At 40.0% G+C, this 23377-nt stretch overlaps 2 protein-coding genes across 5 annotated transcripts in view; both read left to right on the top strand.

Annotated features, from left to right (window-relative positions):
* The window catches only part of LOC126379428 (monocarboxylate transporter 12-like), a 191324-nt gene that overhangs the window by 17917 nt on the left and 150030 nt on the right, over positions 1-23377 (top strand). For 3 of the 4 annotated variants that reach the window (XR_007568332.1, XM_050028184.1, XM_050028185.1), the window contains exons 2-8: positions 7138-7294; positions 8200-8305; positions 16315-16443; positions 17204-17347; positions 18085-18211; positions 20874-21053; positions 22751-22868. Coding sequence is in view for 2 of the 4 variants with exons in the window: in XM_050028184.1 (XP_049884141.1) it covers positions 7274-7294; positions 8200-8305; positions 16315-16443; positions 17204-17347; positions 18085-18211; positions 20874-21053; positions 22751-22868 (825 nt within the window). In the remaining 2 variants the exon portion in view is untranslated. Of the gene's footprint in view, positions 1-7137; positions 7295-8199; positions 8306-8817; positions 8994-16314; positions 16444-17203; positions 17348-18084; positions 18212-20873; positions 21054-22750; positions 22869-23377 lie in introns of those variants that run through there. The other variant, XR_007568333.1, reaches the window with a different exon arrangement.
* LOC126379593 (cleavage and polyadenylation specificity factor subunit 5) overlaps positions 1-23377 on the top strand; it is a 111122-nt gene that overhangs the window by 57344 nt on the left and 30401 nt on the right. The window lies entirely within an intron of this gene.

The raw sequence follows: 23377 nt of genomic DNA, 5'->3' as shown, positions 1-23377 counted from the left end.
CGTGTGCTAGTATGTATGTAATTTATTTTCGTTACAGACACGTATTGAAACCAAGATAATGCTATCTGGTAGAATATTACGCATTAAAATGAAATCATTACACCACAGTTAGTTGCCCAGTTGGCAGAACACTCGAGTCTTAGGTCGCAGGTTCGATTCCAGCTTGGGCTTAAACAAAAAAATTCGAATTCATGTTTGGATCATAAATGATTGTCACGTACACCGTAGTCCAGTTGCTGAGCGTTTGGCTCACCTTCCGGAGGTCCTGGCTTCGAATCCCGGTGGGGACATCTTTTTGTGATACCTAGTTTGGTTAGGACATTACAGGCTGATCACCTGATTCTCCGAAAGTAAGATGATCCGAGCTCTGGAAGGCACGTTAAGCCGTTGGTCCCTGTTACTACTTACTGATGTAAGTTAATAGTCGTTACATGAGCTATGTCAGGGCCTTTGGCGCCTCAATAATAACCCTGACACCAGAGTTGATGGGGTTGGTAATCCACCCCACAACCCACACGATAGAAGATGATATCTGCCTACTAGTCGGCGTCGAGTCGGTGCACGATAAATACAATTCCCAATAACAAAATGTATAAAGAAACACAATTTATGTGCCGTTTGAAGAAGTCATAAACACATTTTGTTTACGACATTGTCTTAAACGACTTTATGACTTGTTTATGAAGATGGCAGACCAATACAGATAGTATTTTAGTATTATAGGAGTGGTCAGTTTTATTACTGGAGTAACTAATACAGGGTGTTAGTGACATCGTAACGAATACTCAGAGGGATGATTCAGACCATGATTCTGAGTTGATATCAAGTGGAATTTTCAGTCAGAATTTTCCTGAAATTTTTTTGTTTTTTTTTTAATTATTTTCAATTCCATACTTTTGCGACAGAAAATTCCACTTGATATTAACTCAGAATAATCAGCTGAATCATCCCTCTCAGTATTCGTTACGATGTCACTTACACCCCATACAAGTACATACAGTAGCCATACAAGTAGGTATGGGTGTTAGTGACACTGTAACGAATACTGAAGGGGATGATTCAGACCATGATTCTGAGTCGATATCAAGTGGAATTTCCTGTCGGAGAACTTATGAAAATTTTAGAGCTTATTTAAATTATTTTCCATTCCATACTTTTGCGACGGAAAATTCCACTTGATATCAACTCAGAATCATGGCCTGAATCATCCCTCAAAGTTTTCGTTGCGATGTCACTAACACCCTGTATAGTAAGTATAAGAGCGACTACAGTACATCCTAAACTACGAGGTCCTTGTTTCCCTGCGTAATAAAATAATTGTAAGATCTTATGCGCCCAAATGTATTATAAGCTTTTGATATTGTGTGTTATTTTTATTTTATACTAACATTAGAAATAAGTCATAATCATAATCATACATACAGTACATCAGTACATCATGTTTTGCTTATTAAAATAGGCATGCAATATTGGTAGTGCGACGGGTAATCTTAAACAGTTTTATCTCATAAATTCTTCAATTTTATAATATTTTTTTTCATTGAGCCATTTATACAATTTTGTCTTAAATTGAGTTAAAGGTAATTGTTTTATGTCAGATGGTAATTTATTATATAATCTTATACACATACACAAACAATTGCGGTTATATTTTTCTGTCAATGGTACATCAAAAATCAGTCTATGGTGATTTCGTTGGCTTCTTGTGCTTACATCAGCAGCTGAAATAAATAAATGCAAGTTTTTTTTGACAAAAATGCAGGCGTCATATATACTATATAGACACGGTAAAGTAGTCATTTACTAACACATATGAGTCGATGGTTACTTGAAATAAAGATTTTATTTATTTATTTATGTTACCATGCAAATAAATAATTTATAATTTTAACAGTGACAGGATTAGCAGAACCTAGTAGGTAGCTCACTGGGACGGGTAACCTATAAAATGCTACTTAAGTTCTATGACGATCTTGTGACGTAGCGAGTAGGCGCCGCTATTTCAAAAGCGCACCCCTGATGCCGGGCAGCAGCGGTATGAGTACTGGTCGGAGGCCGAGGAAATGGATTCTGGTAGGGCTCTAGCTAGAACATCACCGATTGAGAAATTGGTCGATGTACTGCGGAACGGAAGGCGATTGGGGCAACCACCGTTCTACACGCCCTATCTATGGAGTAATGAAAATGGAGGCGATTACTCCACCGACAAGAGCGCAGCTCTTAAATAAAGAAAGAGAAATAATTTATGTTTTTTATCGTAGTTATCTGTTTGCAGGAGTAGTGAAAGAGCTCATTAGTATCCGGGGTTGATGGCTGATGGGGTTGGTCATTGACCCCGCCCCAGACGAGTGTTTATAGTAACGAAACACTCAAGTTAACAATCAAAACTTTCCATTATGTTTTTTCCTCGATATTATCCTCAATACAACTGCAGGTTAAGGATAAGTAAATATTGAATTATAAAGAAAATATAATTGGCACAATGTCACACTGCCCCACATACCACAGATAATAAAATTATCTAGTAAACTTGAAGTAAACACTTGATAATCATAAGATAAAAAACTTCTATCGTGTGGGTTGTGAGGTGGGTTACCAACCTCGCCAACCCTGGTGTCAGGGTTACTATTGAGCCGCCAATGGCCCCTGACATGGCTCATGTAACGATTACTCACTTACATCAGTAAGCAGTAACCGGGACCAACGTCTTACTTTCGGACAATCAGGTGATCAGCCTGTAATGTCCTAACCAAACTAGGGATCACAAAGTGATTTTTGTGATATGTCCCCACTGGGATTAGTGACACCGTAACGAATACTGAGGGGGATGGTTCAGACCATGATTCTGAGTTAATATCAAGCATGATTCTGAGTTGATATCAAGTGGAATTGCCTCTCAGAAAATTCATGAAAATTTTAGTGTTTTTTTTTAAATATTTTCATTTCTATACCTTTGGTTTTGGTTTCATACAAGACCATTAACCCGGCCCCAGGGGGACAGAATCATCTTTTCTGCCCTCCACTGGGGCAATTCAGGCAAGTCAGAGGGTCTGTAACCTGGAACCTGACAGAGGGCAGCAGTAACTGTCAGTACTATTCAGAGGCGGAGGCTAGGACTAGTACGGCTTTGTAATAGACTACTGTGGGCGCCATCCCACTCGCATCAGACAGAGTACTGCGGGGCGGAAGGCAAGAGGGAACCCACTGCTCTATTTTCCCGTAAAAAAGTAGCATGGGGAATGCTGATACAACAGCGTGGCTCTTAAATTGGTGATGACTTTTGCGATAAAAATTCCACTTGATATCATCTCCATCAAAGTTTTCAATACGAGTGTGTTTTGAGGATCACTCGCCGTGGAGGCTGGCGGCTCTCCGAGGCGTGTAAATCGCACTGGTCACGGTATTGGCTCCAATTCGATCAGCTTCAGACATTACTGGCGTTTATACTTTAAAGGTTCTGCTTATATGCCTTTGAGATCTTAGCTTTGGACATTGCTTCTCACCAGGGGGGTTAAAAATCGAAGCAATTCATTCATCAATATTGCTATTTGACATTTGTTTGAATTGCGCACTTAGTTTACAATACAATATTGCTTTTTTTAGATGAATTGCTTCGATGTGGCCATTTTTACCCCCTGATGGTTTGAAAAATATGATAATGCGGCCACTAACCTAACCCACGCGAGATTGAGAATTGATACATTGTTTGGGGTTATGCGGTTATTATACGTAATACGCAATGTCTACGTTTTTACAATAAGATTCCCATTGACATTCAGAATTTGCCTTTCAACTGTTTTAAGACAGTAGTTAAACAAAAACTTTACAAAAAAGGTTATTATAAAGTTAGTGATTATTTAGAAGATATGAATGCATGGGATAATGGGATTAACTGTCTGAAAACTGATATTAGGCAGCATAATTACTCAATTGTATACAAATATTTTATGTTTATTTTTAAAGAACGTCTAGGGCCCTGTGCCGAGGTTTTTCTTGCAGCTTCTTTTCCCCGGCTATACAGGTTGTGAGAAGCTGCAGTAGTTTTAGGCGGATGAGACGTTCGTTATGTAAAAATTGACGATTCAAAGTGTAACTATGTTACCTACTGAATAAAGATATTTTTGAATTTGAATTTGAATTATCATAATTAAAACAGACAATACCGGGTTCTTACCGCGTTAATCAGGGATATGAGATATTAGCTGTGGTTTGATAAGAAACTGATATATCTACTCTTTTGTCTTCTCTGTGTGTCTTATTATATTATAATAATTGTACCAAAGGCGAACTTCTTTTTGAAATTATTGTGATAATCGTGAGGAAACTCACATTCCCGCGAAATGCATTTTCGGAGGTATGTGACCTAACCTGTATTGGGCTGGTGTTCCCGTCGCGGGTTGGAAGGTCAGACAGGCAGTCGCTTCTGTAAAAAACCGGACCTGTCAAATCTTCAGGTTAGGTAAGCGGACCCTGTGACAACGGAACAACGCTGGGGATGATGACGACATGATACTTGAATGGCCCCCGAGGGTTTTCACTAACGGCTACAGATCTTCAAAAATCAAGGTTACAATTCACTCCGGTTCTCAATTTCCTTTGTTTTACATTAATTAAAGTGATTACGTTAGCTCGGCTGCCATCTGAATTGACTGCTCACTCCTTTTTTTTGTCTCTCGTGTGGATTGTCAGGTCAATTACCAACCTCATCAACCCTGGTGTCAGGTGTTTATTGAGCCGCCAAAGGCCCCTGACATGGCTCATGTAACGATTACTCTTTGAATCGTCAATTTTTACATAACGAACGTCTCATCCGCCTAAAACTACTGCAGCTTCTCACAACCTGTATAGCCGGGGAAAAGAAGCTGCAAGAAAAACCTCGGCACAGGGCACTAGAAGTTCTTTAAAAAAACATGAATCTTAGGAGCAGCATCTTAATATTGGTATAGGTTAGTCTTGGTATAGAAAATAAAATCTGGTTATGCAACTGAGTAATTTAGCTGCCTAATATCAGTTCTCAGACAGTTAATCCCATGCATTCATATCTTCTAAATAATCACTTACCTTATAATAACCTTTTTTGCAAAGTTTTTGTTTAACTACTGTGTTAAAACAGTTGAAACGCAAATTCTGAATGTCAATGGGAATCTTATTGTAAAAACGTATACATTGCCCCTTAAAAGATTTAGTAATCTTATGTAATCGACTGACTTGTAAAGCAAGTTTATATTTATTCCGGGTATTAACAATGTGCCGATCGCTATTTTTTGCAAACAATCCTATATAATAAAATGAAACATAAACGGCCTATATACGTCTCACTGCTGGGCACAGGCCTACCCTCAATCAACTGGAGGGGGTATGGAGCATACTCCACCACGCTGCTCCACTGCGGGTTGGTGGAGGTGTTTTTACGGCTAAAAAAAAACCGAAATAAAATGATAAAATGACCGTGACAAAATTTTATCACGTTACGCATGTTAGCCCTACTGGAAACCATGTGATATCAATTATCCATGTAATATTATTAAGTCTGTTACACCCATCATTGCTCCTCACGACTGTCCTAAATGCTCAGCGTGACGTCATCGGGTCGGGATCCACTTTTTATTGGCTCTCAAGTACATTGATACTCGTGCAAATATCTCAAGTGGTTCCACGCACTACTAGTCGCTCATCTCAACGGTATTTGTATCTTTTGACGCCATCTGCAGCCCTAGCTCGCCACATAAGCGCGACGCGACGCGACGCCACACCCCGGACACTCCGATCCGTGCTTCGGAAGGCACGTTAAGCCGTTGGTCCCGGTTACCACTTACTGATGTAAGTAAGTAGTCGTTACATGAGCCATGTCAGGGGCCTTTGGTGGCTTAATAGTAACCCCGACTCCACCTCACAACGCACACGATAGAAAAAGAAGACCCCGGACACTCCATACAAACAACCTCGTTTCACACAGACACCACACATTGACGTTATCGTACACGCGTATCTGTGTGTGTTACGTCTGACGCCATACGATTGAAGACTAAACTATGTCCGAGGGGGGTGAGGTAAACCTAGCTCAGACGCTGGTGGGGACCGGAGAGTTACCATTCTCTATCTCTCTCTTTATTTAAGAGATGCGCTCTTCTCGTTGGATTAATCGCCATTACTCCTCCATAGATAGGGCGTGTAGAATGGTGGTTGTCCCAATCGCCTTCCGTTCCGCACCCGTGATGCCGGGCAGCAGCGGTATCAGTACTGGTCGGAGGCCGAGGAAATGGATTCTGGTAGGGCTCTAGCTAGAACATCACCGATTGAGGAATTGGTCAGTTACCATCCTAAACGTGGTAATTATTCTTTATTGTACATCAGCAGTGTGTATGCACACATGCATAGTACAACTGGCCGGACCTCTCACTTGTCTAAAATTATCATCTCCTCTCCATTATCCCGTTTCCCACAGGGTCCGCTTACCTAACCTGAAGGCTGACAGGTCCGGTTTTTTTTACAGAATCGACTGCCTGTCTGACCTTCCAAACCGCGAAGGGAAAACCAGCCCAATACAGGTTAGGTCACATACCTCCGAAAATGTATTCCTCGGGAATGTGGGTTTCTTCACGATGTTTTCCTTCACCGCTGAGCACGTGATATCATAATTTATGAACCAATCATGAATTCGAAAACAAATTCCACAATCATTGGTTTAGGCCTGTGCTGGATTCGTAACTGCGACCTCAAAATAGAGGCAAGCGTTCTACCAACTGGGCTACCACGGCCAACTCACATGTCTAACATCATCATCAGCCCATTAACGTTCCCACTGCTGGGGCACGGGCCTTCCCTATGGATGGATAGGGAGATCGGGCCTTAAACCATCACGCGGGCCCAGTGCGGATTGATAGTTATTAACGACTTCTAATGCAGCCGGGACCAACGGCTTAACGTGCCTTCCCAAGCACGGAGGAGCTCGAGATGAAAACTTTTTTTGTGGTCACCCATCCTATGACCGGTCTTTGCGAAAGTTGCTTAACTTCAACAATCGCAGACCGAGCGCGTTTACCGCTGCGCCACCGAGCTCCTCTAGAGGCGTTAATCGTCTGTCTTAAATTATGCGTGTGACCATGTGTGTTAAACACTGCTTTTCTATCTTTCCAGAACCCAACGCAACACCAAACGAAACAAGACTGAATACTATGTAGCATAAGTTATACATTCCACTGAGACGAGCATGCGCTGACGGCGCCATATTGCGACGCCATATTGTCGACGCCATCTTGTCGACTGACACGAAATGGCGGCCGTGGAGGAGAAGGTAAAATGCATTATTTTAATACTAGAAATAAAAATAATATTACACAAACGCGATACAGATAATACATAACAGCCTACATACGTCCCACTGCTGGGCACAGGCCTCCCCTCAATCAACCGTAGGGGGTATGAAGCATATTCCTCCACGCTGCTCCATTGCGGGTTGGTGGAGGTGTTTTTACGGCCAATAGCCGGGACCAACGGCTTAACGTGTCCTAAGCACGGAATCATCTTACTTTTTCGAACGATCAGGTGATGCCTGTAAAGTCCTTACCAAACAAAGGACAGTCTCACAAAGTGAATTCGACAATGTCCCCATCGGAAATCTAACCCGGACCTCCGGATCCGTGAGCCTGACGCTCTAACCACTAGACCACATAGGCTGTGTTGTTGGCAGATTTGATAATAAAAAAAAAACCGTGTTGTTGACGAGTCTCGATTTGAGTGAGTATTGAAATCTTCTATCGTGTGGGTTGTGAGGTGGATTACCAAACTCATCACTCCTGGTGTCAGGGTTACTATTAACCCGCCAAAGGCCCCTGAAATGGCTCATGTAACGACTACTTACTTACACCAGTAAGTAGTAACCGGGACCAACGGCTTAACGTGCCTTCCGAAGCACGGATCATCTTACTTTCAGACAATCTGGTGATCAGCCAGTAATGTCCTAACCAAACTAGGGACCACAAAGAAATTTTTGTGATGTGTCCCCACCGGGAATCGAACCCGGCACCTCCGGATTGTGAGCCCAACGCTCAACCACTGGACTACGTAGGTCGTCATATTGAAATGACGACTGATAGAGATAGACGAGGAGTACACGTGTCGACGCCAAATAGAGTGGGAACCGCTGATGATTCTACATTTGAAAATATTTATTTTTTATTTTTTTTTTCATGTCGGAAGGGAGGGGATGAGGCGGCGCAGAAGCTGCTGGAGGGGCGGGGGGCCAGCGTGGTGCCCGCGGGGGGAGAGGATGGCGGCATGTTGTCTGTTAAGTCTTCCAAGAAAGGTGAGACGTTTTTATTTTTAGGAAAAATATCAAAATGTCACGCCTATTTTATTATTAATGTATTTTCTTATTTATTTATTTATACAATACAAATACACTTTATTGCACCAAACTAAAAATAAATAATTACAAAAATAATAAATAAAAAATTATTAAATTATTAATTAATTATTTTTATTTTCTTATATATTTATTTTCTTTTTTTTTTAGTACTGCCACATGTTTTACATTTACACATTTTACATTTTAATACGGGGTGTAATTAGTGACACCGTAACGAACACTGAAGGGGATGATTCAGACCACGATTCTGAGTTGTTATCAAGTGGAATTTTCCGTCTAAAAAGCCATGAAAATGTTAATATATATTTTTTAATTATTCTCATAATCATAATCATTTTTATTCATAACTTTGTTACACGTCAAATTAATATACATCTTATGTTTTCTTATACTACGATTGCAACTTCATTGTGATTTACAAAAACATTCACTTTGAGGGTACTTTTAAATTATATTTTTTTCTTTCTTCGAGTCTTCTCGTCAGTACATTGCATTTCCTTGAGTGTGAGTGATTGTGGGTTTGTCATATTACAAAGTTTACTGTTACGTTTAATATTTGAAATATACATTGTTGTGAAAATGCCGAAGGCTAAACTGGTGCGATACAAGAGAATACGACGGTCATGTAAGTAAAAGTTAAAAAGTAAAAGTAAAATGTTTATTTTTCATAAAATATATTGGTACAATAAAAACCTCACAAAACCAATTCCTCGATTTGTCTGTGGGAGTGGAGTTCGCTTAGTTATTATGTTTTAAAATACTTACGGTTAATTTGGGTTCACATCATCATCATCAGCCCATTAACGTCCCCACTGCTGGGGCACGGGCCTTCCCTTTGGATGGATAGGGAGATCGGGCCTTAAACCACCACGCGGGCCCAGTGCGGATTGATGGTTATTAACGACTGCTAATGCAGCCGGGACCAACGGCTTAACGTGCCTTCCGAAGCACGGAGGAGCTCGAGATGAAAACTTTTTTTTTGTGATCACCCATCCAATGACGCCTTTGCGAAAGTTGCTTAACTTCAACAATCGCAGACCGAGCGCGTTTGCTGCGCCTCCGAGCTCCTCAATGTATAGCAATGTATAGTATCGATTTTTTTTTCACCAAAATGCCCAAGTTCCAGTACGGGAATGATGACGTAAATAGAATGATGCACTCCGCGGGCTGGCTCGCTGCCAAATGCCCCACAGACACAGACACGCGCATTCCAGGAAGTTTACATGAAAGCACCATGTTTTTGACGTGACTTATTGTAGATTTGCCGCAGACGGCATTAACTACTTGGCCGGACAAATCTCTTCCTCTATCGTGTGGGTTGTGAGGTGGATTACCAACCCCATCAATCCTGGTGTCAAGGTTACTATTGAGCCTCCAATGAAACTACTGCAGCTTCTCACAACCTTTATAGCCGGGGAAAAGAAGCTGCAAGAAAAACCTCGGCACGGGGCCCTAGATGTTCTTTAAAAAAATAAACATAAATTTTGAATGTTCTATGCCGAAAGGGTCTGTGATGTGAAACTCATGTGCAACTTACAAAGTTGTACACCATCATAGTATGCAAATAAAGAATATTGAATATTTATATAATATAATAACAACTACTCTGGGTGCCATCCCACTCGCGTCAGACAGAGTACTGCGGGGCGGAAGGCAAGAGGGAAACCACTGCCCTATTTTTCCTTAAAAAAGTAGTATGAAGAATGCTACACAAACAAGGGCGTGGCTCTTAAATCGATGATGATGATGAATATTGAATACTATGTTTTTACGGAACGTAGTGTTGAAAGTACGTGATTAGATTCAGTATTTGTACGTTCCAGTTAGTTCCCTTTGTTTGGGTTATATTTTTAAACTGTGTTTCGTCGGTCGAAATCTTTGTGAGTCACCGAGCGACTTTGTCAAGAACAAGATGGATACAATACAATACAAATATACTTTATTGCACCAAAATAACATACATACACATACATAAACTCACGCCTATTTCCCACCGGGGTAAGCAGAGACTATAGTATTCCATTTGCTTCGATCCTGACACACTTCTCTTGCTTCCTCCACATTCATCAATCGCTTCATACACGCACGCCGGTTCAGAGTAGATCGTATTGAACCTTTTCTAAGGACATCTCCAATTTGGTCATCGTAAGTCCTTCTCGGTCTTCCTCTGCCAGCCCTACCATCAACTTTCGCTTTATATACCGCTTTTGCAATTCTATTATCCTTCATCCGCTCAACGTGTCCAAACCAACCTAACATTCCCTTCTCAATCTTAGTCACTATAATCATCTTTTACACCACATCTCTCTCTTATCACACTGTTTCTCATTCCATCACTCAACTTCACACCGCAGATGCCACGCAAAGACCTCATTTCTACGGCATTGATCCTACTTTCATGCTTCTTCTGCCATACCCAACATTCACTACCGTACTTCAGCGTAGGGACAAGCACTGCATTGTGAACAGCCATCCTCGCATCTATAAAAGAAAATAAATCATTATGTACATATATTAATTTTATATATTTATGTATAATATAAGGGTGCTTTCACAAAAATAGGGTAACTCTATTTCCGCAGCACATTTCACTTGAAATAATTAATAATTATTTACTACCAAAATTGTTAAATAACAGTTCACAATGTGTTTTATTTATCTCTCAAATTATGTTACAAGTGATATTATATTATATTTTAAAATCGGTTATATGGACCCCAAATGTCAGTCCCTAGGCATGTCCGACCTACGAAATTTTGTGCTTAGGTATCCATATTTAACAAGATTATTAAGTTTATACTTATTTTAATTATTACTTTTTAAAATGTATAAGTACTCGAAGCTAATTATGTCAATATTTTGTAATTTAAATAAACAATAATTATTTTTCCTCAAATGAGTTTAGTGTCCTCAACTTTATTTGTCAGGCCCTAGCCACTTACGAATTTTTAAATTTCGCGACATAATTTTAATGAACGTTGAATAATACTAGTGAATTTTAAAGTATTACATGAAGTTATCCGCAGACAACACTCGCTTTGCGGTGGACATTTTTTAAATCAGTGCAAACCCGGCAGTTCGTGGCTCATCATGTGTAGGATCCAGTCACTTGGTCAGTCCCTAGGTAAGTAATTTTATTGTTAATTAATATGAAATTATTATAAATTAATCAATATTTACAAATAACATATCGGTTTCGTTCGGTAAATCATATTAGACTTCATAGTATTGTTTGCAACAGAATTTTATGTTTAATTTTAGTCCGAATCGTCAGTCCCTAGCCCATCAGGCCCTAGCTTTTGAAGGTGCTAGGGACTGATGCGAGTGGTTAGGGACTGACGTTTATTATTATAATAACAGTACTACAAGGAAATATATTGTTTAATCCTTATATAATATTCACAATTATTGGTGAAATTTAATAAATTGTTGTTATCTATTTTATAGCAATATGCCGCCTTAAAAGAAACCAAAATTATCCAAAGAAATAGCCATTAAAAAAATCAGCTGCTGCAAAAGCTCGTTTAGAGAAAATTAAAAGTGATCCAGTTTAATTAGCACAGCACAAAGAGAAAGAAAGACTAAAGTATTTATTTAAAGTATATAAAAAGAAGGAGAAGGGTCAACGAAAGTTTGTCCAGGATATGACCTCACGTGCACATAGGAAAATAAAAAAGAAGTGGAAGAAGTACTCATCTGATTATAGAAAGAACCTAAAACTTCAAAAAGTGATAATTTTGTTGTTGAAAATACCCCACCTTCATCTGACGATGAATTTATCAGAGAACCTGTAGCTCCAGAACTGCTGATCTACAATGAAAATGTAAATGACGACCTTAGACAAGTTGAAGCTAAAAGAAGAAGCCTAATTCAACAGAAGAAAAGATATAAACTTTTGCAGAAAAAATTACAAATAATTGCTAATTTAAAAAAGAAGCTTAACACTCAACTGAAGAAATATAGTAGACTGAAGAAAAAAAATAAGAAATCGAAGAATTTGCTCACACCTAAAAGTAAAATTGAACAACTATCAGAAGATCCTAATCAAAGAAGAGAAATTTTGAAAAAGGCGTTGTTTCGCGAAGTGTTGGAAGCACAAATTACGGAAAATATTTCAAAAGCTAAAACTCATCAAGAGAAGTCAAATTTCAAACAGCTTTTGTCGGGCCTAAATGTTGAAAAATATAAACTTTGGCGATACAGTTCCAGCTCTTTAACACATAAAAAGTGTCGACCCCGTATTCCTAAAAAGAACTTGAAAGATAAGAGAAACAGAGTTGTCCAGATGGTTCAGAGATTTTATGAAGACGATAGTATTTGTTTCTTTACTTATTTTCTACCTCAATAACTACTTAACAAGGGATTATGATAAGTGAGTAGCATTCAGTCAAAGGCTGCATAAGAATTTGTTTTAAAGAATCTTTCCTTACCTAATATGGCGAATTACTATAGGAAAAAAGTATTAAATATTCATTATTTTTGTTACTTATAAGTTATAAGATTGTCTTAATACTCATAGAACTAAAATAATTAAGTGATTAACGTATAAGCCTAACGTGTTGAGTGTAAGAATTTTTTTTGAAGAAATTCATAATTACATGACTGATAATTATAAAAAACAAGCAAAGCAATATTGTGATTTTACAAATATTCGTAAGAAATAAATATAATACTACATACACAACTTAATTAATTACAATATCACTATTGTTCATCAGTCCCTAACTATACCTATCAGTCCCTAGATGCCTAAATTTGCAAAACTCTAAAAATCTCCTAAAATAAGACATAAAGTGGCTGGCCCTTTTAGATAAGACACAATTAATTGATCGCCTATCATGTACACTAACAGGGAATCCAATAACAAATAAAATATAATTAAGACAAATTACTTCCAAAAATGGCCCGATTTTTGTGAAAGCACCCATAAATATGTAGTTGAATGTACTTATTTTATGTAGGTTCTTATATTTATTTTATAATATTTTTTGTTAGAATGCACTAACCCGCTATTATTGTACTTGTACAAAATTTTCCTGTACCCAAAGGTTGCCTGGATGAGATTGCTGCATGAGCAATAAGGCCGCCTGTTGTGCTTTTCTGTATAATTATGTTGTCCTCTGTATTTTGTGTCCATTGTGCTAATAAAGTATTTTATCTATCTATGTATCATTATAAAAAGTCTCTTAACTAAGTACGGTCACGAGCATGAATATGTACATACACTTTGGTACCATGTCACATTAACTTTTTTGACGAATTGAACTGTAAGTCTCACTAAATGTAAAATATGTTAGTGCGACAGAGTCCTAAAGTGGGTACATTATATTGCTCTTGACTGTACATGGCAAATGGCGGCCTAAAAAAATAAATACATAATAAAAAAAAATGAAATAAATGGATGTTTACCTTCATACATACACACGTAAACTCACGCCTGTTTCCCACTTCTCTTCTATCGTATGGGTTGCGAGGTAGATTACCATTTTTTTTTTGACGTTGGAAAATGGGTCATTCTTCTTTTTTATCGACAATAAGAAGTCATTTTCTCGTTATATCGGATTTAACATCTTTCATTATAACGGCAATAAATATTTAAAAAAACATCATATAGAGATGTGTCTGTAGAGGACTATTTAGTGGTTCTCTTTATCTTGGTAACATACTTTTCTTTGCAGGCGCATTCCAAAAAATATTGTGACAGAGTGGCCCTTTTCATCGGAGACAGCATTTCGATTTACCACTCTGTCACAGATTTTTGTGAAAAACAACCAAGCTACGTTAATCACTAATCGAGGAACCGATTAGTATTTCGCTAGTATTTTAAGTATAATAAGATAACTATATTTTTGGACAATGGAAAGATTAAATAAAATTCTAAAACATATAACATAGCAGAGCGAAGGACAGATCATTGTCGATAAAAAAGAAGAACGACCCAAATGCGTTGCGCATACCGCGCCGCCCGGGGGGGTGGGGGGGGGGGACGTGGTTATGTGGGACTCCCCGGGTGCCGCCACCCGGTATACCCACTAAAACCCAACGGTGTTGCTCCTTGCCGCCGTGTGGCGGGGATACGGGAACGCAATTGCACACAACCGCGTCCCCGCCGGCGGATGCCCTTTAGGGCCCAGCGCCCATGGGAACGCGTCAAGCGCCTCCCCCTCCACCGAGGGCTGCCCGGAACACTTGGGGAGCCCTACAGCACGAGACCTATGTTGTGGACGGTGGTCCCCCGACCACCAAGGCGGCGCTCGGTCGATCGCGACTAAGTGCGCCCGTCGCCGCCTTGAGGTAGATTACCAACCCTGGTGTCATGGTTATTGTTGACCCGCCAAACGCCCCTGACATGGCTCATGTAACGATTACTCACTTACATCAGTAAGTGGTAACGGGGACCAACAGCTTAACGTGCCTTCCGAAGCACGGATTATCTAACTCTCGGACAATCAGGTGATCACCCTGTAATGTCTTAACCAAACTAGGGATCACAAAGTGATTTTTGTGTATGTTTTTTTTAATAAAAAAGGATTTTTCTTCAATTACATACACATACATACACATATATACATACATACTCTACCTGTGTTTCACAAATAAATCAATTTGTATTTGTATTATAACATCTAAAAAATTTTCGTTTATCTGTACATTTTTTTTGATTTGAGCAATCATTTATGAGTGGTCCCAGTCGCCGGAAGAAAAATATTTATTTTTTACGGATCCGGCGAGTGGGACCGCGGTCCTAGCTAATTGCGGTCCCAGTCGCCGGAAACGTCTGTCCCCATCGGGATTCGAACCCGGGGCCTCCGGATTGTGAGTATATCGAGGAAACCATTCTATCGTGTGATAGAGGAAGAACTCCAGTAAGTGTTAGCTATCGCCTTAACCTTGACCCCACAAGTCTGTCCGCCCCCGCTGCATAAATAATAACTTTACAAACGTGTCTGTGTGTTCCAAGAGGATGTTACTATCTATATCTTACCTATGTATGTAATTACCTTACGTTGAATAAATAACATTTCACAGCCCACGTGGCCTAGACGGTCGATTGTCAAAATCACTTTGAGGTCGATGGTTCGAATCCAGCAAAAGCCTAAACCAATGATAGCTGAGTTTGTTTTCGAATTCACGTTTGGATCATAAATGATTGTCACGTGGTAAAGCAAAGTAAAGCCTGAAGGAAATAGGAAGGGTTTATTAATATTTTTTATTGTTTGTAGGCTCTCTAGACCTTCAAGTAGTGGCTAAAAGGTGTAGAGAACATTTCGTTTATTTATAACAAAAATGATAATTATTGTTCCTGAGCGAGGGTACCAACTAGTGATGTGCCGGATCGTTAAAAATGTATATCCGCGGATACGGATCTCAATGCGGATATTTAGTGTAAAGATCCGCGGATACGGATACGGATACGAATCTTTATTTTCTTAAAAAAAAAAAAAAGTTATAGTTATTTCATTGTTATAAAATCACTTTTATAACAATGAAATAACTAAAACTTTAATCTTTTTTTAAGCTATTTTATCTTGCTTTCATTATAAAGATCTATCTATCTAAATGTTTGCAATATAAAGGTGCCAAATATTTGATTTTAAGAAATAAAAACAATCTGAATGCGATTTTAAAGTTTTTTATGTAATAATTCTACTTAATCACCTGAAAAAGATCCGTAAAAGATCCGCGTGAAAAGTAACGGACCCGGATACGGATACGGATTTTTCTTTTATCTCGGATATCCGCGGATACGGATACGGATATTCGGAACATCACTAGTCCCAACACCCTCAAAGAGTTTTTACAACAGGAACATTCCCGAGACCGCCACATTATCATCATCATCATTGGCCTTATACGTCTGTTTCGGAAGATTTATGACGTCATTGCCTCGAAGATATGCACTTTCACTGACACCAATACTAACGCCAAGCTCTGTTTATTTCCAGTAAAACTCCCAGAGGATGAGCTCGGCACTGAGGGCGGCGTCGGAGGGAGGTTCACCATCGGACCGGCCCCAGAGAGGGACTGGGAGATGGTGCCCCCCGACGGCAAGTGGGGGTGGTGCGTGCTCGTAGGTAAACCAGGCTGCTATGTTAGACAGTGACAGTTAGTCGGACAGTGAGACAAACCGACAGTGAGATAGTTAATCCGGCAATGAAATAGTTAGCCCGACAGTGAAATAGTTAATCCGACAGTGAGATAGTTAATCCGACAGTGAGACAGTTAGTCCGACAGTGAGACAGTTAGTCCGACAGTGAGATAGTTAATCCGAGAGTGAGTTAGGTAATCCGACAGTGAAATAGTTAATCCGACAGTGAAATATTTAGTCCGACAGTGAAATAGTTACTCCGACAGTGAGATAGTTAATCCGACAGTAAAACAGTCCGACAGTGAGATAGTCAATCCGAGAGTGAGTTAGGTAATCCGACAGTAAAATAGTTAGTCCGACAATAAGATAGTCCGACAGCGAGAAAGTTGCTAAAGGATATTTTTTTTAATTCTACGTTATGCCTGACAAGAAATGACATGAAAACGCAACAGAAAGAGAGAGACAGAGATTACATCAGTAAGAACTGATGTAAGTACACTTCCGAAGCACGGATCACCTTACTTTCGGACAATCAGGTGATCAGCCTGTAATGTCCTAACCAAACTAGGGATCACAAATTTACGATATGTCCCCACCGGGATTCGAACGCGGGACCTCCGGATCGTGAGCCTGACGCTCAACCACTGGACCACGGAGGCCGTGCTACAAAGTTAACTACAATTATTTAATAACTAGAGTTAAATTTATTGTTCAGAATCCTAATCACTCTATGTATTCGTTTGCAGGCGCGACCCTGGTGAACATCTTGATCCCGGGGACCATCAAGTCCTTCGGGGTCCTGCTGGTGGAGTTCAACGACGTGTTCGGGGCCTCGCCGTCGGCGTCCTCCGGGATAGTGGCGCTCTGCTACTTCCTCTACAGCAGTCTTGGTGAGTCCAGGAAACATTTTTGCGACACACGAACCTGCAATGTCCTAGCCAAACTGGGCCTCACAGAGTGATTTTTGCGATATGTCCCTGTGGCGGACCCAACTAGTTGACGAGCAAGTTCTGCCCGTATCCAACAGATGGCGTTCATCATTCAATGCAGTCCTAGAACGCGCGAACCAAGTTTACACAGTGCGACGCATATATACAACTTCCAACACAGACGCCGTTGGATCATCGATCCCTAGTCACACTACTAACTTGCGGCTAGCGGGGGGCTAAAACATCTTTTGACGGCAGCACACTCATCATCTCCCTAGCATTATCCCGTTTTTCACAGGGTCCGCTTACCTAACCTTTAGATTTGACAGGTCCGGTTTTTTACAGAAGCGACTGTCTGTCTGACCTTCCAACTCACGAAGGGAAAACCAGCCCAATACAGGTTAGGTCACCTCCGAAAATGCGTTTCTCAGGATTGTTTTCCTTCACCGCTGAGCACGTGATAATCATTTATGATCCAAAAATGAATTCGAAAACAAACTCGACAATCATTGGTTTAGGCCTGTGCTGGATTCGAACCTGCGACCTCAAAGTGAGCGGCAAGCGTTACCAACTGGGCTACCATGGCTTCCAGCAGCACACTTACACCGCCAAATCCCCACCGTAATTCGAACAGGGTGAGGTTGGTAATCTTCACAACCCACCCGATAGCAGAGTATTAATGTCTGTGTGTGTGACAGGTCCTCTGTCGTCGATCTTGTCGGTGAAGTGGTCGTACCGCACGGTGACGCTGCTGGGCGGGTCGTTCGCCGCCTTCGGCATGATCTTCAGCAGCATGGCCTTCAGCATCACGTACCTCTACTTCAGGTAACAACACACACTACTACTGGAAACATTCCACCCATACTATCTCGGATCTACGTAACAAAAATCATCCTAAAGTCTATTAAGTTTGTTAAGCCGTTGGTTCCGGTCATTACTTTCAAATTCAATTCAATTAAAAATTTTTCAATGTCAATTCAATTTTTTTTTTCAACTTTTTTTTTATATTTTGTTATTATCTCTTGACCATGACTTTCTGGAGGTGGAGGCCTGGAGTCCTAAAACACAGGGTATCCTAGTTTAGGCTCCAGCCTCTACAAATATTGTATTAAAGTATGTATTTATGTATCAATGTGTTTTTTGTAGAGCAAATAAAGATTTAACTTACTTCCTTGCTTACTGATGTAAGTACGTAGTCGTTACATGAGTCGTATCAGGGGACTATGGCGGTTCAATAATAACTGACACCAGGGTTGATGGGGTTGGTAATTCACCTCACAACCCACACGATAGAAGAAGATTCAAGTCTATTTTATTACCGCACTGCTTAGGTTGGTGCCTGAAACATATCGCCGCTAATGTTGTCCGATAATCGACTGAATATCGGTATAATCGATTATTAAATCGCCCCTTATATTTTTGTTATACTTCTATTTTTATTTTATTACTTTTCTTTTTTAATATTTTTTTTTACTTTTCTTTTTCTTTTTTTTCCTTTTCTTTTTTTTCTTTTCTTTTCTTTTTTTTTTCTTTTCGTTAAGCTGTTGTAAAAACACCTCCACCAACCCGCATTGGAGCAGCGTGGTGGAGTATGCTCCATACCCCCTCCGGTTGATTGAGGGGAGGCCTGTGCCTAGCAGTGGGACGTATATAGGCTGTTTACGTTACGTTTTACGTTACTTTTCTATAATTTTATTGACTTTTATTAATTTGAATTTATTTAATGACATTTATTTAAATCTGTACAACTGGCTTCATGGTCATCTGATTCCACATAAAAATCGTCCCGCGGGCTGAAAATGACCCCTTTCGATTTTTTGCGTGGGTGAGTCGTTCCACCTGTCTGGACAACTGAGCCCGCGGGTTCAGTCGACCACTCTCTACCACTAAAGGGTTTACTTAGCCCGCGGGTTCAGTTGACCACTCTCTACCGCTAAAAAACCCAATATAATTCAACTACTGGCAGTACTTCAAAAGTTGATGAGAAAGGATGTTGACAATATAAGAACAAATGAGTGGTCTAAAAGAAATCCCGAAGTTATATCAGTCCATGATACAATAACCGAAATAATAATGAACTTGGAAAACCGAAAAATAAATCTAGAGTTGTGCGTTGAACAGTTAAGGATGTAGGTATTTGAGCCTTTCCTTTTTTCTTTACTTATTTGATACACGTTGTAGGTGTACACAGTGAAACTAATTTAATTTACAAGAAGAGATATGTTTATTTTTTTAATTTTTTTCTACTCCTCTACTTTAATCTGGCATTTAAATAACCAAAAAGTCTAATATAAGTACATACATAATTAAACTCTTTGAAAAAGTGTACGCTCTATGGCCTATAAAAGCATTGTTTACAAAGTGTAACTGTACTATAATGTCGCCAAAAAAGCATTTTTGTGGTTTTTTTTTTGACCTGGAAACTGGCACCTTTACTTTGTTTGGTGCCATAGATATACTATAAAAAAAAAGTATACATTTGCCGCCATTTTCCCGCGCGTTGGAAAATAAATTGGAAAATTTTTGTGTTTCGTTTCAAAACACTAAAAAGTATAAAATAAAAAGGAAAAATGGATGAAGAACTATTGAATTCTACACCAGAAGAAATTTCAACGTTAGCTCAAGAAATTACAGAAAATTTGCTACCAACAAAATCTAGCAGCCTGTACAATAAGGCCTATAATAATTTCATGGCATGGAAACTGGATCACAAAGCTTCTTCATTTTCGGAGAATGTTTTACTGGCGTATTTTCAGAGCCTCCATAATAAATTCAAGCCTTACGTCGTCGTAGAAAAAGTATTGTATGCAACGTTGTATAACTAGGTCAAAAAATGCTCGTGGCGTCTCTTATTGCGATGTTCGCCAAGGCTCACATCGCAACTCACGCCACTCGCATTTTTTGACCCTTCTTATACAACTGTTGCATAAAATACTATAATAAATGTTTAATAACCTCGTACATACATTTTAATTGACCTTTAGGCAGTTTGCGTTTAGTGAACAGTGCCCAGTGGGCATTGTTCATATTTTTACAATTTTAACTATTATAAACCTGTGGGCCGAGTAGACCCTTTAGTTGAAAGTAGTAGTCGTCTGAGCCCGCGGGTTGAGTCAAGTCCACTCGCCCACGCAAAAAATCGAAAGGGGTCATTCAGCCCGCGGGACGATTTTTATGTGGGATCAGATGACCATGAAGCCAATTAAAAAATTCATTATAGGACCTTTGTATGAATTGACACTTTTATATTTTGAATTTTATAAATTTTGCATGATTTATGTAATTAATATGCACGGTAAACTATATTTTTTTTGTAACATCTGTCACACTTCATTTATGGCAAATAAAGAATCTTTTCTTATCTTATCTAAATAATCTAAATAACAATGTGCCTATCGATAGTAAGAAAATTCTAAAATTGTATTGATACGTGTGTGTGCGTGCGTGCGTGCGTGCTTTTAACCAATGCCATGGCTGGTTCCCGCAGCTTCGGCGCGCTGGTGGGCGCGGGCGCGGGGCTGGCGTTCCCGCCGACCGTGTACATCGTGACGTCGTATTTCGTGCGCCTGCGCGGGCTCGCCAACGGGATCTGCATGTCCGGGTCCGCCTTCGGCTCCATCATCCTGCCGCCAGTACTGAGGCTGCTGCTGGAGACCTACGGCTATAAGTGAGTAGCGTAGCGGCACAGCCAGGAACCACTATACACCTCCGTGGGAAGTCCCAGGTTCGATTCCCGGTGGGGACATATCACAAAAATTACTCTGTGGTCTCTAGTTTGGTTAGGACATTACTGGTTGATCACCAGATTGTCCGAAAGTAAGATGATATGTGCTTCGGAAGGCACGTTAAGCCGTTGGTCCCGGTTACTACTTACTGATGTAAGTAAGTAGTCGTTGCAAGAGCCATGTCAGGGGCCTTTGGCGGCTCAATAGTGACCCTGACACCAGGGTTGATGAGGTTGGTACTCCACCTCACAACCCACACTTCATATTGACGTTATCGTACACGCGCATCTGTGTGACGTCTGACGTCATAAGATTGAAGACTAAAGTAAGACCGAGGGGGTGAGGTAAACCTAGCTGAGCCGCTGGTGGGGAGCGCAGTTGCCGTTCTGTGCGTAGTATTATTCTTTATTCTATGGTATTGCTGCACTATCCCGCTATATTATACAGGGTGTTAGTGACATCGTAACGAATGATATGGGGGATGGTTCAGACCATGGTTCTGAGTTCATATCAAATGGAATTTGCCGTCGCAAAATTCGTGTTTTTTTATTTTTTTTTTTTTCAATTTCACTCCAAAGGTGAAAAGTTAAAGATTTCTATTGTGTATTTTAGGTACAGTCAATATAATGTACCCACTTTAGGACCCTGTCGCACTAACATATTTGACATTTAGTGAGACTTACAGTTCAATTTGTCATAAAAGTTAATGTGACATGGTACTAAAGTGTATACATATTAATGCTCGTGACCGTACAGTTATAACATAAATGTTGCAGTTATAGTTGTAGATTACTTCTCACAGAATCAGAATCAGAATCAGAAATCATTTATTCGCTTAGGATAGGTAGGTACAGAGGCACAATATGGTATAAAGCAGTGTTACAGCATCTCTATCCTGCTAATTATTATTAGCATGCAAATGTCAAAAATTCAAAAATTCTCTAATACTTTATAACTTATTTTTTTAAATACTCGAGTATTTAAAATAAGTAAATACTTATTTACCGGCTGCGCTCCCGCGGCATCTCTCTATAATAAGACCTCTTAGGGGTTAAAATGGCCACATCGAAGCAATTCATTTAAGAGAGCAATATTATTGCTATTTGACATTTGTGAGCATTGCGCACTGACTTTTATATGCGCAAATGTCAAATTGCAATGTCGCTTTTTTTTTGTTTTCCCCGAAGGGTAAGGCAAAGGGAACTATGCCCATACAGCCATGTCTTACGTATTTTTTTCTTGATGATTGATGAAATGATGAAAGATGATGAAACCTAAGCCCCCACCCTCGGAGTAGACTCCTACTCCGAACCCCAAACGAATTAACTCAAAAGTCCGCATAAACTTTTGAGTTATGAAGCGGCTTCCTGACACGAAGCGAAAATAGGCAGATGCACTTTGTTTATTGAATACTCCGATATAATAACACTCGCGAATGTCTTCCGACTAACTTAATGCGATCATTAACCACAAAACACCATTTCGTATTGATTATTTAGATTATTCAATGAAGAAAGCAACTGTCCCGTTCCCGTCTCCCGCCAAAAAGCCTTGCAATGTTGCTTTCTTAGATGAATTGCTTCGATGTGGCCATTTTAACCCCCCTGTTCATACTGATTTGGCTGCCTTGCCTCCTTAGGGGCGCAGTGCTGATCCTGGGCGGCATAATGCTGAACGTGTGGGCGGCCGCGCTGCTGTTCCAGCCGGTGGAGGAGCACTTGGTGCGCCGCTACAAGGAGGACGACGAGCTGCCACAGGTAAGGGGGGAGAATGGGATGAACAGGGGGGGGGGGGAACGGGGGGGGGGAAGAAGTGGGGGGGACGGTAGAGGATCGGTGATTGTGGCGAGTCTTAGGAGAAGCCTATGTCCAGCAGTAGACGATTTCCGGCTGATGATGATGGGGGGAAATCGTTGTAGATATGCTGGGGGGAAGAGAAGGGTTGAAGTAGTGTTAGATGTTCTAGTGTTGCTTGTGGCATCCTGGGCAGTATAATGGATGATGAAACGATAAAAATAATAATAAGACGTGCTGATCCTGGGGGAAACCAGGGGAGATTTGAGTGGAAACATTTTTGGAATGTGGAAGTTAGAAGTGGAAAACTGAAAGGGGTTGTTTGGGATGGTATGTTTTTGCGATTTTAATTTTACAAAAATAAACTTTTATTTTATATGTATAAATGTTACCGGTATTTTACCGAACCGTAAAACGTTTTCACATTACCGTTTTTACAAAACCAACACTATTGTATTTTTTTTTAAATAATC

This window comes from Pectinophora gossypiella, chromosome 29 (genome assembly GCF_024362695.1).
Source record: "Pectinophora gossypiella chromosome 29, ilPecGoss1.1, whole genome shotgun sequence".
In the NCBI taxonomy this organism is placed as follows: domain Eukaryota; kingdom Metazoa; phylum Arthropoda; class Insecta; order Lepidoptera; family Gelechiidae; genus Pectinophora; species Pectinophora gossypiella.
This window is presented reverse-complemented; position numbering and strand designations above follow the sequence as displayed.